This window comes from Theropithecus gelada, chromosome 11 (genome assembly GCF_003255815.1).
Source record: "Theropithecus gelada isolate Dixy chromosome 11, Tgel_1.0, whole genome shotgun sequence".
NCBI classification, from domain to species: domain Eukaryota; kingdom Metazoa; phylum Chordata; class Mammalia; order Primates; family Cercopithecidae; genus Theropithecus; species Theropithecus gelada.
The window spans coordinates 56,012,203-56,030,379 of record NC_037679.1 but is presented as its reverse complement, the minus strand read 5'-3'; the positions used below and the strand labels follow the sequence as shown (position 1 = coordinate 56,030,379).

At 37.7% G+C, this 18,177-nt stretch overlaps 1 protein-coding gene across 1 annotated transcript in view; it reads right to left on the bottom strand.

Moving 5' to 3' along the window:
• The window catches only part of CFAP54 (cilia and flagella associated protein 54), a 380,538-nt gene that overhangs the window by 69,947 nt on the left and 292,414 nt on the right, over positions 1 to 18,177 (bottom strand). The window contains exons 62-63 of the mRNA XM_025402762.1: positions 16,701 to 16,924; positions 10,732 to 10,902 (exon numbers count right to left, since the gene is read on the bottom strand). Coding sequence (XP_025258547.1) covers positions 10,732 to 10,902; positions 16,701 to 16,924 — 395 coding nt within the window. The remainder of the gene's footprint in view (positions 1 to 10,731; positions 10,903 to 16,700; positions 16,925 to 18,177) is intronic.

Here is an 18,177-nt window from a genome sequence, read left to right as displayed (position 1 = left end):
AATAATTTCACATAATAATGACAACTACTCTTTATTGAGTTTAGGAGTTTATAGTTATCTCTAATTACAGATGAGGGTAACCTTGATGCAGAAAAGTTAACTAATCTACTCAAGATCACACAACTGTTAAGTGGCAGAGATGAGATTCAAACCTAGGCAGTTTAGTTCCAGAGAATGTGTTCTTACCCACCAAAACAAATAGAAAGAAGACCAGTCCCAGTAAAACTGTGCAAAAAACAAAGAGGAAAATCTCAGAAGAAACTGGTTAAAGAAGTCCTAAAACTTCCAAAGCAGCAGTGTCTTTCTTCTCAACAGGATCAATGGAAATGAGCAGATGAGGTTTTGCATGTGTTGAAACGACATGATTTCTGAACTTAAATTACCCCATGAAAATTTAATTTACAAATAAATGTAAAATACTGACATGTATAGGCAAACAAAAATTGGAAGTGTTTGCCTCCAGAAGATCCTCACCAAAGGAAATTCTAAAGCATGTACTTCAACAGAAAGAAGTAGTCCTGGAAGAAATGTCTAAAATGCAAGAGGGAGTAAAAAACAAACCAGATGGTAAATGTGTAGGAGATTCATTAAAATAAAAAAAAAATCTTGTATAAAACAAGAAAAACAAATACATAAAAATAATAATATTATTTTGGGTTAAAAAGGAAAATGTACAGTAATGCCAGGTAAGCTACTAGGGGAGTAAAGGTATACATCAATGTAGATTTTAATAAGTTAAGTATGTATGTTGTCCTCAAGGTAACCACTAAAAGCACAGAAAGAGTGCATAATTTCAAAACTTACAGTGAAAAAATGAATGATAAAGAAATCAATCCAAAAGTAGATATTAAAGGAGAGGAAAAACAAAATCCAGGACAAGCAAAAGCAAGGTAGATTTAAACCGAATATATTAGTATTTACATTAATGGATTAAATTCTTCAGTCAGAAGGTAATATTGTTAGACAATATTTTTAAATATCCAAGAACATACCTTTTATAAGAAGCAAAATTAAAACACAAGTACATGGAAGGGTTGAAAGAAAAAGGCTGGAAAAATATTACCACGAAAATAATAAGCAAAATAAAGCCACCTTCCTATGTTAACATCAGATAAAGCAGGCTTTATGGGAAAATGAACATTATTACAAAAAGGTCATGTAATTTAAAAAGCATAATTAAGAAAAGTACTATTATCAAAATGATAAAATGTTCAATTCAACAAGACGATATAGCAGCTATCAATCTGATTGCACCTAAGAACACAGCCTCAAATTAAGTAAAGCAAAATTTGAGAGAACTATAAGAAAAAACTAAACAATGACAATCATAGTGAAAGATTTAAACATACTTCTCTTAGTAATTAATTTTTTTTAAAAAGGCAGACCAAATGAAAAAATCAGCAAGCATATAGATGATTTGAACAAGACTGGCCAAACTGACCGACTACACATAAATACTTCCTCAACAACTGAAGAGTATATATTCTTTTAAAGAGCAATAGATTACTTATACAATTAACACTTTCCTGGTGAAAAAAAAAAAATCAAGTTTCAACAAATAGCAATCACACTAAGAATTTTTTATTACCACAAAACAACACAACCTGGGAATAGATAACAAAAGATAACTAGAAAAGCTCCACATAGTTTGGAATTTTAGAAACACATGTCAAAATAGCCCATGAGCCAAAGGAGAAATCGTAATGAAAATTTTGCAAAACTATTTTTAACTGAATGATGATGATGTCAACAGTATAATAAAAAACTTGTGTGATGCAGCCAAAACAATGTTTAGAGATAAATTCATAGCTTCAAAATGCATATATTAGGTAAGAAAAAGCTGAATACTGAAATAAACATCTATTGCAATAAGTCAGCAGCTAGGAAAATAACACAAAAAAGTAGAAAAAGATATATTAACGAAAACTAGCTAATTAAAAACTTCAAGAAAAAGAGGAGAATGCACAACCAATATAAGAAATGAAAAAGGGTACATCATTACGAATACATTAGATAGACTTAAAATATGAGAGAAATTTTAAATAAAATGGTCAGATTCCTAGAAATATCAACTAAAAATTGACTCAGAAGAAATAGACAACCCAAAATGTCTTATAAACAAAAATGATAGAATATTTAAAACTTGGTTTAACATAGGCACAAACTATCAGAGAAAATACTGGCTCAATCAGAACTGACTCCAACTCTGAAAACCAGTACACTAGTACTGTTGGTTAAAGACTGCATAGAACTATTAAGAATGATATCACTATTTATCAGAAAGAAAATATTAGGTTCCAATGGCTTTATGGATGAGTTCTAACAATCAAGTAAAAAACGGTACTCCAAATTTACACAAACTTCACAGAAAATAGTAAAATACAATATATTTATCAATTCATTTTATGATTCTAGCAAAATCGTGATACGAAAAACATCTAACAAGAATAGTATAAAAGCATAATGAGAAAGAATGGCAGATAAGAGATAGGCCAAACTTGCAGTTTCCACTTGAATGGACAGAGCGACCTGTGGAGACTCACATCATTAATTTTCGCTCCAAGAACTAACACAGGAACATACCAGGAATTGAGAGAATCCACAGACCCTTTGAAGGAAGTGGGTGGCTTGCTGCTGCAGACTCCATAAGATAGCCAAAACTGTGAGTGCCCAATATGTGAAAGGGGGAATGTCCACCCTCAAACAAACATCCTTACTGGGGTATCTGAGAGTTCATATCACAGGAGAAGGATTTGACCTTACCTGGAGCTGAGACAAATTTAGAGAGCCAAGCAAAATATAGGGTGGAGGAAGCAGCAGAAAGAGCCCTGTGGGCACTCTCAGTCCCCAGGGAAGACATTTCTTACTTGATCTCACAGGGATCCTTGGGGAGGGCTGTCAGTGGAATTGGGGAAAGACTACAGGGATAAGGAAACTTCCAGATGAACTTTGCAACAATTTCAACCAAATATAAAGTTTCCTGGACAGAATCTGGAGGAGGGGGCAAATGGGGAGTGCAGATACAAGCATGGCAGCCAGGCAGGTAGGGGGGCTCAAAACCTGAAAGCCCTGCTTTTTTTCTCAGCAGGGAGGCTTGTAGTCTAGGGCATGTTCTCAGCCCTGCTCACTAGCTGCCTAGAAATAAACTCAGTGCTGTTGGGAGGGCACAGTGGGAATGAGACTCGCCTTTTGGGCCATGTGGGAGCTGGGTGAGGCCTGTCACTGCCAACTTTCCCCCACTTCCCTGACAACCTGTATGATGCAGCAGAGGCAGCCATAATCTCCCTGAGAATGTTACTCTATCCACCTGAGAACCACACCATCATCTCCCACAGCAGTCACAGCAGCCACAGCAAGCCCTGCCCAAGGAGAGTCTAGGCTTAGACACGCCTAACTCTGCCCCCACCTAATGGTTTTTCTATACCGCTCTGGTAGCCAAAGACAAAGGACATAATCTCTTCAGAGCTCTATGGCCCCATCCACCACCTGAGAAACCCAAATACTTATTCCAGACAACCCTAGGGCAACCTTGTGTCTTACCTATACTATCACAGCTGATGCTCTCTTGAAAGCACCACCTCCTGGTTGGAGGCCAATCAACACAAAACCTGTGCACTAAACAAATATACAACCAAGGACCTTCACAGAATCCACTTCACTTCCCTACTACCTCCACCAGAGCAAGTGCTGGTATCCATGGCTGAGAGACCAGAAAACGGATCATGTTACAGGACTCTTTGCAGACACTCCTCTGTAGCAGTCCAGAGCTTGGCAGCTTCAATGGGTGGCTAGACCCAGAAGAGAAATAACAATCACTGCAGTTCAGCTCTCAGGAAGCTCCATCCCTAAGGGAAGAGGGAGAACACCACATCAAGGGAGCAATCCATGGGACAAAATAATCTGAACAGAAGCCCCTGAGTCCCAGATCTTCCCTCTGACACAGTCTACCCAAATGAGAAGAAACCAGAAAAACAATTCTGGTAATATGACAAAACAAGGTTCTTTAACACCCCCAAAAGATCACTCTAGCTCACCAGCAATGGATCCAAACCAAGAAGAAATTTCTGAATTGCCAGAAAAAGAATTAAGAAGGTTGATTATTAAGCTACTCAAGGAGGTACCACAGAAAGGTAAATACCAATTTAAAGAAATGTTTTAAAGGTTACAGGATATGGATAGAAAAATATTCAGAGAAATAGATAGCATAAATAAAAAACAATGACAAAGCCTGGAAATGAAGGGCACACTTGAGGAAATACAAAATACAATGGAAAGTCTCAACAACAGAATTGAACAAGTATAAGAAAGAACTTCAGAGCTCAAAGACAAGGCTTTCAAATTAACCCAATCCAACAAAGACAAAAATAAAAACAAAAAAAGAACAACATCTCCAAGAAGTTTGGGATTATGTTAAACAACGAAACCTAAGAATAATTAATATTCCAGAGAAAGAAGAGAAATCTAAAAGTTTGGAAAACTTATTTGAGGAAACTATCAAGGAAAATGTCGTTGGCCTTACTAGAGATCTAGACATCCAAATACAAGAAGTTCAAAGAACACCATGGAAATTCATTGCAAAAGTATCATCATCTAAGCACATAGTCATCAGGTTAGCTAAAGTCAAGATGAAGGAAAGAACCTTAAGAGCTGTGACACAAGCATCAAATAACCTATAAAGGAAAACCTACCAGATTAACAGCAGATTTCTCAGCAGAAAACCTACCAAGCTAGAAAGGATTGGGGTCCTATCTTTAGCCTCCTTAAACAAAACAATTATCAGCCAAGAATTTTGTACCCTGTGAAACCAAGTTTCATAAATGAAGGAAATATACACTCTCTTCCAGACAAACAAATGCAGAGAGAATTTGCCACTACCAAGCCAGCACTATAAGAACTGCTAAAAGGAGCTCTAAATCTTGAAACAAATCCTCAAAATACACCAAGATAGAACCTCCTCAAAGTATAAATCTCACAGGACCTATAAAACAATAATACAATGGAAAAAAACCAAGGTATTCAGGCAACAAATAGCATGATGAATAGAATAGTACCTCACAACTCAATACTAACTAATATAATACTTATATGGCCTAAATGCTCCACTGAAAAGATACAGAGAGGGAAAATGGATGAGAATTCACCAACCAAGAATCTGCTGTCTTCAAGAGACTCACCTAACACATAAGCTTAAGGTAAAAGGGTGGAAAAAGATATTCTATGCAAATTGACACAAAAAGTGAGCAGGAATAGCTATTCTTATGTCAGACAAAACAAACTTTAAAGCAACAGTAGTTAAAAAAGACGAAGAGGGACATTATATAATGATAAAAGGCCTTGTTCAACAGGAAAATATCACAATCCTAAATATATATGTACCTAACACTGGAGCTCTCAAATGTATAAAACAATTGCTACTCGACCAAAGAAATGAGATAGACAGCAACACAATAATAGCTTCAGTACTCCACTGACAGCACTAGACAGGTCATCAAGACAGAAAGTCAACAAAGAAACAATGGATTTAAACAATACCCTGGAACAAATAGACTTAACAGATACTTACAGAACATTCTACCCAACAACTGTAAAATATACACCCTATTCATCAGCACATGAAACATTCTCCATGATAGACCATATGATAGGCCACAAAACAAATCTCAATAACTTTAATAAAATCAAAATTATATCATGTACTATCTCAGACTAGAGTGGAATAAAGTTGGAAATCAACTCTGAAGGGAACCCTCAGAATGCAAATACATGGAAATTAAATAATCTGCTTCCGAATGATCATTGGGTCAACAATGAAAGATGGAAATTAAGAAGTTCTTTGAACTGAATGACAATAGTGACACAACCTACCAAAACTGTGATACAGCAAAAGTGGTGCTAAGAGGAAAGTTCATAGCATTAAATGCCTACATCAAGAAGTCTGAAAGAGCACAAAACCAAACCCAAATCCATCAGAAGAAAAGAATAACGAAGATCAGAACAGAACTAAATGAAACTGGAAAAAAAAGTACGAAAGATAAATGAAACAAAAAGCTGGTTCTTTGAAAAGATAAATAAAACTGATAGACCATTAGTGAGATTAACCGAGAAAAGGAGAGAAGATCCCAACAAGCTCAATTAGAAACAAAATGAGAGATATTACAACCAATTCCACACAAATACAAAAGATCATTCAAGGCTACTATGAACACCTTTATGCACACAAACTAGAAAACCTAGAGGAGATAGATAAATTCCTGGAAATATACAGCCCTCCTAGATTAAACCAGAAAGAAACAGAAACTCTGAACAGACCAATAACAAGCAGTAAGACTGAAATGGCAATTAAAGGGCCGGGTGCAGTGGCTCACCCCTGTAATCCCAGCACTTTGGGAGGCCGAGGCAGGTGGATCACTTGAGGCCAGGAGTTTGAGACCAGTCTGGTCAACATGGTGAAACCCTGTCTCTACTAAAAGTACAAAAATTAGACGGGCATAGTGGCACATGCCTGTAGTCCCAGCTACTAGGGAGAGTGAGGCAGGAGAATTACTTGAACCCGGGAGGCAGAGGTTGCAGTGAGCTGAGAGTATGCCATTGCATTACAGCCTGGGCAAAAGAGTGAGACTCTGTCTCAAAAAAAAAAAAAAAGGGAAAGAAAGAAATGGTAATTAAAAAACTGCCAACAACAACAACAACAACAAAAAGTCCAGGACCAGATGGATTCACAGCTGAATTCTATCAGACATTCAAAGAATTGGTTGGGTGCAGTGGCTCACACTTGTAATCCCAGCATTTTGGGAGGCCAAGGAGGGCCAATCACTTGAGGCCAGGAGTTCAAGACAAGCTTGGACAACATGGCAAAACTCCCATCTGTACTAAAAATACAAAAATTAGCTGGGCATGGTGGTGCAGGCCTATAATCCCAGCTACTCAGGAGGCTGAAGCACAAGAATCATTTAAACCTGGGAGGCAGAGGTTGCAGTGAGCTAAGACCATGCCAGTGCACTCCAGCCTGAGTAATAGAGTGAGACTCTGCCTCGAAAAAGAAAAAAAAAAAAAAAAGACATTCAAAGAAGAAGTGGTACAAATCCTATTGACACTATTCCAAAAGATAAAAAGAGAATCCCCCCTAAATCATTCTATGAAGCCAGTATCACCCAAATACCAAACCCAGGAAAGGACTTAACAAAAAAAGAAAACTACAGACCCATATCCCCAATGAACATAAATGTAAAAATCATCCAAAAAATACTAGTGAACCAAATTCAGCAGCACATAAAAAAGATAATCCACCATGGTCAAGTGGGTTTCATACTAGGGATGCAGGGATGGTTTAACATACACAAGTCAATAAATGTGATATACCACACATACACACCATGGAATACTAATGAGCCATAAAAAGGAATGAAATAATGGCATTCACAGCAACCTGGATGGAATTGGAGACTATTATTCTAAGTGAAGTAACTCAGGAATGGAAAACCAAACGTCATATGTTCTCACTCATGAGATAGGAGCTAAGCTATGAGGATGCGAATGTGTAAGAGTGATACAATAGACTTTGGGGGCTCAGGGGAAAGGGTGGGAGAGGGGTAAGGCAGGGTACAGAATTAAAAACAAAAATCACATGATCATCTCAATAGATGTAGAAAAAGCATTTGACAGAATCCAGCATCCCTTTATGATTAAAACCCTCAGCAAAACTGGCATAGAATAGACATACCTTAAGGCAATAAAAGCCATCTACAACAAACTCACAGCCAACATTATACTTAATGGAGAAAAGTTGAAAGCATTCCTCCTAAGAACTAGGGACAAGACAAGGATGCCCACTTTCACCACTTCTATTCAACATAGTACTGAAAGTCCTAGCCAGAGCAGTCAGACAAGAGAAAGAAATAACGGGCATCCAAATTGGTAAAGAGGAAGTCAAACTGTTGCTGTTTGCTGATGATATGATCATATCTCTAGAAAATTCTAAAGACTCATCCAAAAAGCTCCTAGAACTGATAAATGAATTCAGTAAAGTTTCAGGATATGAAATTAATGTACACAAATCAGGAGCACTGCTATACACCAAGCGCAACCAAGCTAAGAATCAAATCAAAAGCTCAACCCCTTTTGCAATAGCTGCAAAAGAAATTACTAAGGAATACGCCTAACCAAGGAGATAAAAGATCTCTACAAGGAAAACTACAAAACATTGCTGAATGAAATAATAGATGACAAAAACAAATGGAAACATATGCTCACAGAGAGGTAGAATCAATATTACAAAAATGATCATACTGCCAAAAGCAATCTACAAATTCAACGCAATTCCCATGAAAATACCACCATCATTCTTCACAGAAGTAGAAAAAGAAAATCCTAAAATTTACATGGAACCGAAAAAGAACCAGCATAGCCAAAGCAAGACTGACCAAAAAGAACAAATGTGAAGGCATCTCATTACTCAACTTCAAACTATACTATAAGGCCATAGTCACCAAAACGGCATGGTACTGGTATAAACATAGGCACATAGACCAATGGAACAGAATAGAGAACACAGAAATAAAGCCAAACACTTATAGTCAACTGATCTTTGACAAGGCAAACAAAAACATAAAGTGGGGAAAGGACACCTTCTTCAAAAACTGGTGCTGGGATAATTGGCAAGCCACATGTAGAAGAATGAAACTGGATCCTCACCTCTCACCTATATAAAAATCAACTCAAGATGGATCAAAGATTTAAGACCTGATATCATAAAAATCATAGAAGATAACATCACAAAAACCCTTCTAGATACTGCCTTAGCCAAAGACTTCATATTCAAGAACCCAAAAGCAAATGCAACAAAAACAAAGATAAACAGATGGGACTTAATTAAACTAAAAAGCTTCTGCACAACAAGAGAAATAATCATTAGACAACCCACAGAGTGGAAGAAAATCTTCGCAAACTGTACATCTGACAAAGGACTAATATCCGGAATCTACAAGGAACTCAAACAAACTAGTAAGAAAAAGAAAACAAGGGCCGGGCGCGGTGGCTCAAGCCTGTAATCCCAGCACTTTGGGAGGCCGAGACGGGCGGATCACGAGGTCAGGAGATCGAGACCATCCTGGCTAACACGGTGAAACCCCGTCTCTACTAAAAAAATACAAAAAACTAGCCGGGCGCAGTGGCGGGCGCCTGTAGTCCCAGCTACTCGGGAGGCTGAGGCAGGAGAATGGCGTGAACCCGGGAGGCGGAGCTTGCAGTGAGCTGAGATCCGGCCACTGCACTCCAGCCTGGGCGGCAGAGCGAGACTCCGTCTCAAAAAAAAAAAAAAAAAAAAAAAAAAAAAAAAAAAAAAAAGAAAAAGAAAACAATACCATCAAAAAGTGGGCTAAGGACATGAATAGACAACTCTCAAAAGAAGATATACAAATGGCCGACAAACATGAAAATATGCCCAACATCACTAATTATCAGGAAAACACAAATCAAAACCACAATGCAAATACCATCTTGCTCCTGCAAAAATGGCCATAATCAAAAAATCAAAAAATAAATAGACGTTGGCATGGATGTGGCAAAAAGGAAACACTTTTACACTGCTGGGGGAAATGTAAACTAGTACAACCACTATGGAAAACAGTGTGGAAATTCCCTAAATAATTAAAAGTAGATCTACCATTCCCACTACTGACAATCTCCCCAGACGAAAAAAAGTCATTATACCAAGAAAATACTTGCACACAAACATTTATAGCAGCACAATTCACAATTGCAGAAATATGAAATCAGCCCAAATGCCCATCAATCAGTGAGTGGATAAAGAAAATGTGATACATATATGCACACATACACACCATGGAATACTAATGAGCCATAAAAAGGAATGAAATAATGGCATTCACAGCAACCTGGATGGAATTGGAGACTATTATTCTAAGTGAAGTAACTCAGGAATGGAAAACCAAACGTCGTATGTTCTCACTTATGAGATAGGAGCTAAGCTATGAGGATGCGAATGTGTAAGAATGATACAATAGACTTTGGGGGCTCAGGGGAAAGGGTGGGAGAGGGGTAAGCAGGGTACAGCGTACATTGCTCGGGTGATAGGTGCACCAAAAACTCAGAAATCACTACTAAAGAACTTATCCATGTTACCAACCACCACCTGTTCCCCAAAAACCTATTGAAATTAAAAAATAATAAAATTTTTTAAAGAATAGTATAAAATTAGCCCAATATTACTCTGGAAAACAGAGGCAAAAATCTAATACAAATAATAGCAAACTGAATCCAGCAAAATAAATATATCATGATCAATTTGAGTTTATCTCAGAAACACAAGGTTGATCTAACATTATAAAATTAACTAAATATTAAAAAGAAAAATTATAAAAATCATCTTGATACAGTAAAATATTCATGGTAAATATTCTTAGCAAAATAGCAGTAAAAAAATTATTTAACATGATAAATAACTACCAAAGAAAAGTTAAACATCATATATAATGGTGACACACTGAAAATTTTCCCTATGGGATCAGGAAAAAGAAAAATGATCAGCCTGAATCAGACTTTCTCAGATTTCTTGGTTATTTTCAAATTTATTCTACTAGACAATATAGATTATATATTGCTACCTGTTCTCATCTATATGATAAGAGAATGTCCTCTACTCTTCAAGTTATAATGGCCTAGTTAAGCTTTATATCTAAATGAAAGATTGAGTTCTATAATTATATTACATACCATAGGTTCTGTCTCCTTGGGAGGTCTATCCAAGGGAGGAATGTACCACTGAAAGCAAAGTTCTTTGTTTGAAGCTTGTGTTACCATTTCTATTGGCATTATTTCCACACAAGATGAGCTTGAAACAGGCTTAAAAGATAAAATGGATTGTAGAGAACTATCACGATACAACTAGGGAACAAACAAAAACATCAGTTTAATTACTGGTTACATTTGTTACATATATAAAACAAATTATTTGGCTATATTGAAAAATTCTGGGATTGTCTCAGCTTGTTTTACAGAGGTAAATCTTAAAACTAACCCTGGCTTACTACAGAGAAGATTCTCCTACAGTAAAAATATGCTGGCCAGGCGCAGTGGCTCACGCCTGTAATCTCAGCACTTTGGGAGGCAGAGGCGGGTGGATCACACAGTCAGGAGTCCGAGACCAGTCTGTCCAACATGGTGAAACCTCATCTCTACCAAAGAAATACAAAAATTCGCCGGGCATGGTGGTGTGCACCTGTAATCCCAGCTACTCAGGAGGCTGAGGCAGGAGAATTGCTTGAACCCGGGAGGCAGGGGTTGCAGTGAGCTGAGATCGTGCCATTGCACTCCAGAATGGGCGACAGGGCAAGACTTCGTCTCAAAAAATATATACATAGATATAGATATAGATATAGATAGATATCTATATACATATATAGGTACAGATATATATAGATAGATATAGATATATATGCTTCAGAACTCAGTGAACTCAACAAATCTCTTCCACTCTGGTAAGTCTTACAGGATGAAGATCTAGCAGGGAAAATGCTCATGCCACCATTTCAGTCTCAACATCACCACTGTTTCTAGGAACACCTATTTGGTTTCTGGTTTTTTCACTGGTGAATATACTAAGGGTGTGGTTATAAATTACTATTATTTTTCCAATAGTATTTTTTTTGCAATGCCATATGGAAAATAAGACATATTTTGCTCCAAAGTCTAAAATCCATTCCTCTAAAATCCACTTGCTCTGAAAATTTAAAATCCTCCTCTCCTTAAATGAATGTGGCTGATTTGTAAGTTTGGTCCGTGATGAATATGGGCCCAGCTTCTTTTATGCAATTTTGGTCACTGAATGAGGAATCTTCAAGAAATATAAATGTATAGAATGCAATTGCCAATTTGGTAAATTACTTAATTAGTTGTTTAAGGTAACTGAAAAAGCAAAGCATGGTTGCTAATGATCAACAAAACAACAGGCTAGCCACAGAGATAATAATGGTAAAAACAATATTTCAAGTCTAAAAAGGACCGTCTGAGGTTGCAGTGAGCCAATATCATGCCACTGCACTCCAGCCTGGGTGACAGAGCGAGACTCTGTCTCAAAAAAAAAAAAAAAAGGACCTTCTTCAATGAAGTGCAAACTACTTTCAATATTAACTTCTTGTCATGCCCAAGATTATAGCATGGCAGCTGGGAAGTGGTCCCTCTATTTCAGTCTTTTTGATATCTAAGGCCTGTCAAAGTTTGATGACCAAGGAGTGTTTGTCAGTGGCCAGAAAGAGATGCCTGGCGTTTCTATAAGGCTTTGTCCTTCCCATTATTTCTGAGCCTATTCAAGACATAATATGATTGTGAATGTAAGTCTTCAAAATAAAATAAAAACGGAAATAAAAACACTGACCTTTCAAGTTGTCTACTGATAAAAGAAAAAATGTTTTGACTGAAAGGTAATATTAAATGTGAAAAGTTTTCTAAATGTCTAGAGACAATCATAAAAGGCTATTATAAACCAGAATCCTTGCTTCTAAAAGCATGACCAAAATACACAATAAGCAAGATTAGCAGGGTTAAACAATCATTTGTAAGTGCTTAATTAAGAGTAATTTTATGTCAGGCAGTTCATCAAAAAAAAAAAAAAAAATCAAGTAAATAATTGATTCAAAAATAATTTCTTAAATTTCTTCATATCTGAGTGACTTTCAGAGGTTCTGACAACTATTTTAGCAAATACTTCATATTCATTAACTAGATAAGTATTGAAAAGTAAAAATACCTTTTATTTCAATACATGCATTGTTTATTAGCACAGCAGTCTAATAATGATAAATTATAAACACAAGTCAATATCAAAATAGGTATTTAATTTTCCATTACCTTTCAAATACTATAATATGTAGTTGCCAAGAGGACTCATTACATATGCTAATTGATGAATTATACACTGAGTACTTTTATTCTACTTTTTTTTATTCTTTGAAAGAAATAAAACAACAGGCCTACCAGGAGAACTCTGGTTTGCCACAGTCCTATAAACAGTAAAGCAGCTCACGCTAGTCAGATGTTTAACCTTACACTGACTGTCACAGGCATACAGTCCAAGCATGAATAACTCAGCATTATGCACAATTTTAATCATATTCTTTTTGGGGAATTTTTAATGTAACTTGTTTGCCACCTTTGCTTTTCCATCACAAAGCTCCGAAAGACTTGACAACATGGAGAATCACACAACTGATGAGCACAACACAGAGCAATGATTGTTCTGGAAAGGCATCTACTTCTTTGTGGGGGAAAGTAGGTTTAAGTGTCAAATTATGGAACGAGCTTGATTGAAAATAGCCTCCTGAGTGATTAAAGGTTCAAAGATGTTATTATAAAAATCAGCCAAGCTTGGAGTTTATATATATATGTATATATATAAATCCAAAAGGCTTTATGCTCGTTAGCTGTCTACCCCAGTGAAACGAACACATGATGAGGTGGTTTGCACCTGTCAGGCAAGAGACAGTGATCTCCAGAGCTGATTATCCTGGGGAGTGTTACACTAATTATATCAAAAAAGAGCAAACAGGGTGAAACAACTCTTTGATAACACTGCTGCCATTAGAAATGTCACATGTATTTACAATGTATTCAAGCTTGAACATTTGGAGCATAATCTTTAGGAAACGGGTAATGATAGACTGCCCTTAATACTAAAATACTCAAGCACAGCTCCTTTTAGAATAGTATTTAAGAAATCACACCTATTAGTTTCTGAACTCTTAGATAATATTCACAAGAATAGATCAATTGAAACTATTGTTCTCAGTCTTCCTGTCCTCTGCCTCCTACTCCAAAATGCCTGAGGTATCTGTGACACCTGGCAGTAATCCTCAAAGACAGTCTCAGTTCCCGGGAGGGGTGAATCTGAATCTGGTGTTAGATGGCAACGATTTCATTCTGCTCCCACGGAGCGCTTCTGTGTGCAGGGCCAGCCATTAACATTACCTTCCCGGCCTGCTCGCCTCCTCACTCACTCCTTCCCATGGAGGAGTGTTGCTCGATTGCTGAATCTGGGAAAAAGAACTTTGGGCATGCCTACTTCTGTGCTTTCTTCCTGGGAGTAAAATGTTTGCAGGAAGTGAACACTCTCTGCTCCTCATGTAACAGGTTTTAAGGAGCCTGTCCCCATGTGAGGAGCCTGAAATGACCCAATAATATGAGGCCAGATTAGTAAATCTGTCTACTTTGGTACTCATTACTATGAAGATCATTTCACCAATAAATATAAACCACATCCTATAATATCAACTTCATGACTCCTAAAGATGAGCACTTTTAAATCCCAATCTGTTTTACTCTTTTATCTTATTTCCTGAATGATTTAGAATCTGGGCACAGAATGGGGTTGCTAAGCATCAGGCATGCCACGATATCCCAGTATCTGGGAAGAGAGAGGAAGTCGTTTGAAAAATCTTCCAGTGTGCTTTCAATACATTGCACTGAGGGCCACTGCAGGACCCCAACTGAGAATCATTTCTTTGACTGGATTCTTTAAAATATCTTAATAGGTCTTTCCACTACTTTTTAAAACTTATAATTTATTAACAGTCATCTGACTCTCTTGAGTAGGGAAGAAATGTTCAAGAGTGATGTTTTTAAAAAATGTATAATTATCGGCCAGGTGTGGTGGCTCACGCCTGTAAACCCAGCACTTTGGGAGGCCGAGGTGGGTGGATCATGAGGTCAGGAGATCAAGACCATCCTGGCTAACATGGTGAAACCCTGTCTCTACTAAAAATACAAAAAATTCGCCAGGCGTGGTGGTGGGTGCCTGTAGTCCCAGCTACTCAGGAGGCTGAGGCAGGAGAATGGCGTGAACCTGGGAGGCAGAGCTTGCAGTGAGCTGAGATCGCGCAACTGTACTCCAGCCTGGGCGACAGAGCAAGACTTCGTCTCAAAAAAAAAAAAAAAAAAAAGTATAATTATCTACCCCAAACATAAGGTTACTATATTCTAGTAGGATAAGATAAGCAAGGGTCACCATTCTGGAACAAGCCACATTATCAGTTCTCTGGGAACTTCTCTGGGAGAGCTGGCAATGGTAACATGAATATATCTTATATGGGAAAATCTATAGCTATAAAAATTAAAGAGTTCAATGGTAAAGTCCAAAGTAGAGATAATTCAATATAAATCAGTGATTTTTTTCTAGTTTTGAAAGAATTCTGTACAACTTATTCATTTCACAAATATGTATTGGAAGCTTACAATATGCTATGTCCACTTGCGTTTTCTACAAGAATCTCCAATTCCGTATCTACAAAGCAGAAAAATGCGCTCATCCTCCTGCCTCCCCTGTATGTGCTAATGATGTCACCATGCACTAATGATCACAGATAGAAGTTCCAAATGGTACAAGAGGCTCTAGTCATTTCCTCTTCACTTTCCAGGTCCAAAGAGTCACAAAACTGTCTTTGTTGTTGTTGTTTTCAATGTTACTTAAGCAAATATGTTTTACAGCCACCTCTTCCTTTCCATTCTTGTGTCATAAGCTTCATAACTTCATCACCTGTCTCTTAAATAACTCACTTTTTCAGGAGGCTGAGACAGGAGAATCGCTTGAACCCAGGAGGCAGAGGTAGCAGTGAGCCAAGATCACACCACTGCACTCCAGCCTGGGCAACAGAGAGACACTCCGTCTCCAAAAAAAAAAAAAAAAAAAAAGCCTCACTTTTTCATCTATCCTTTGCCAGTCAGCCCTATTGAAAGTAAAACTAAGATGTACTAATGTTCACATTATTTCTGCTAGTATTAATCCTGCCATTTTCTCTTAAAAAACATCTCTAAAATAAAGTAACTTTCCTCTGTTTTAACCCTGTCACTGTTTCTCTACCACCACACTAAGACTATATGTACAGGGACTATGCTTTATCCATCCTTTGTTTCTCCACCAACTAAGAGTGTCTCTGGCACACAGTAGGTATTCCACATAGGTTGGCTGAATACCAAATTTCAAATACATATTCTTATTTTTAAATAAAATCCTTTACTTTTCCAGTATCTTTTATCACATTCATTTTGGAAGTTTATCCAAACTACGATTATTCAAGACTTTAGTAGCTTTAATTTTTTAAAATCTCCATTTATATTCCTCTTTCTATGTCTCTACAATCAGTATCTTAAAATGTTTCCATATTACATATCTTGGGAAAATGTATCCAATTTAATAACACTTTTCCAAATAAAAAGCCTTTGCACTTTTATTTTACAGTGTTACCTCTATTATTTATTCACACTCACGATTGCAAAAAGTACCCACAATGAAGAATTTTTATCACACATTTAAAACCAAGGTACAGAAATTGGGCACAGATTTAGACACTCTCAGTCTAGCTTTCTTATAGGGTGATGATACTGAAACTTGTGTAACTTCTTGGCAAAATGGTCGCTTGAGAGATGCTGTTTTGCGCAGGAATACAGAGACTTCTGAGGCACTTTAAAAGACTCATGAAAACAAGACTGAACAATTGACATGTGAACTGTCCTAAAATCCCAGGATGTTTGGTTGGCCTATCCACATGGTAACACAGGAAAGAGCCTTCCCTAGAACTGTGAGGGAACTAGAAATCTTTGTGCCAGCATGGAAGCTAATGTGCTTCCTTCCGAAATATAAGGATGATTCCAATAAGTTTTATGTAAACATATGATATTTCAAAACACGTTACCTTGGCAGATGATTCACATAATTCTTTTTCTGAAAGACGGGGATTTTCCAGTTGACAAAGAAGTTCTTTCGGAAATTCATCAATACAGGAAGAAGAATACAGCTGTAAGAATTTTTTAAGGAAAAAATGCACTTCTTTCTGGCGCAAAATCAACTCAGAGTTGTAAAGGGATGTGAGAAGTGTATCATCTGGCAAAGAAATTCCAGATACTGGTGTTGCAGATGCTTAAGAAAGAAAAATACCTCAGTTTAGGTTAATGTTAGAAAACAGGATGATCTCAATATTGTTGGTATTTGCTCACTAACCACTATCTTTACATATTCCCACCTCCACTAAAGGCTGCCAATGACCTTCCTCTGTTTTTAGGGCTTATACACTAATGGAATTGTTTCTTGCCACGGAAGGAAAGAAAATTTCAGGCCAGGCGCAGTGGCTTATGCCTATAATCCTGGCACTTTGGGAGGCTGAGGTGGAAGGATTACCTGAGGTCAGGAGTTTGAGACCAGCCTAGCCAAAATAGTGAAACCCTATCTCTACTAAAAATATAAAAACTAGCTGGGCATGACGGCACATGCCTGTAATCCCAGCTACTCAGGAGCCTGAGGCAGGAGAATCACTTGAACCCAGGAAGTGAAGGTTGCAGTGAGCCAAGATTGCACCACTGCATACCAGCCTGGGTGACAATTTAAAAAAAAAGATTAAAGAAAGAAAATTTCAGAGGCACATGAGGCTAATGCTTAGTTTTAGGTATTAACAATGGTGCCATATATTCCATGTACCTATTTTCTTTTGGGTTCCCCCTAAAACAGATTCTAAGGTAAGAATTTGTAGACAGTTTATTTGAAAAGTCATTTCAAGAAGCACAAGTGAGGAAATGGACAAAATGTGACAGAGAAAAGAAAAAGAGCCAATAAGGGCGAGTAAATGAGTGGGCTACAGCCTTGGGCAGTGAGGGCTCAGTCCCACTGGGGACCTTCTGACAAACCACATAGAACTATCCCATCGAGAGACTGAGAAGCTGGTATGTTTATCTAGGAGCTCCCTACCTCAATAGTTGAAGGTTACTCCTGTGTCTGTGGAAACCCTGTCTGCAGGCTGGTCAAACCTCAGTAGCTTCAAAGAAAGTCCAGGGCAGAAAAGCAGTGCGACATGGCACTTGTGGTGGGAAGTGCCAGCAGGTGAATTCAGAGGTGATCAGAGTGGCTGAAGGGCAAGGGATCACCAGGGCTGGCTGCACTGGCTCTTGTCCACGTCCTTTCCCTCCGAACTTCCCTTGCTCTAGCCCCCGTCACCATGAACCTTTTTGTCCTGACATCTTTCAGAGGGTTTGTTAGTTCCTGGTAACTGTGCTTAGCAACTCTGTGACTCAGCCTATTTGCCCTGCTGGTTTCCCCATTACTGTGCCCTGGCATGGGTCAAATTATCTAGTCTGACTGTTTGCACCGATGAGCAACACTGGATCACCAACATCATGAGC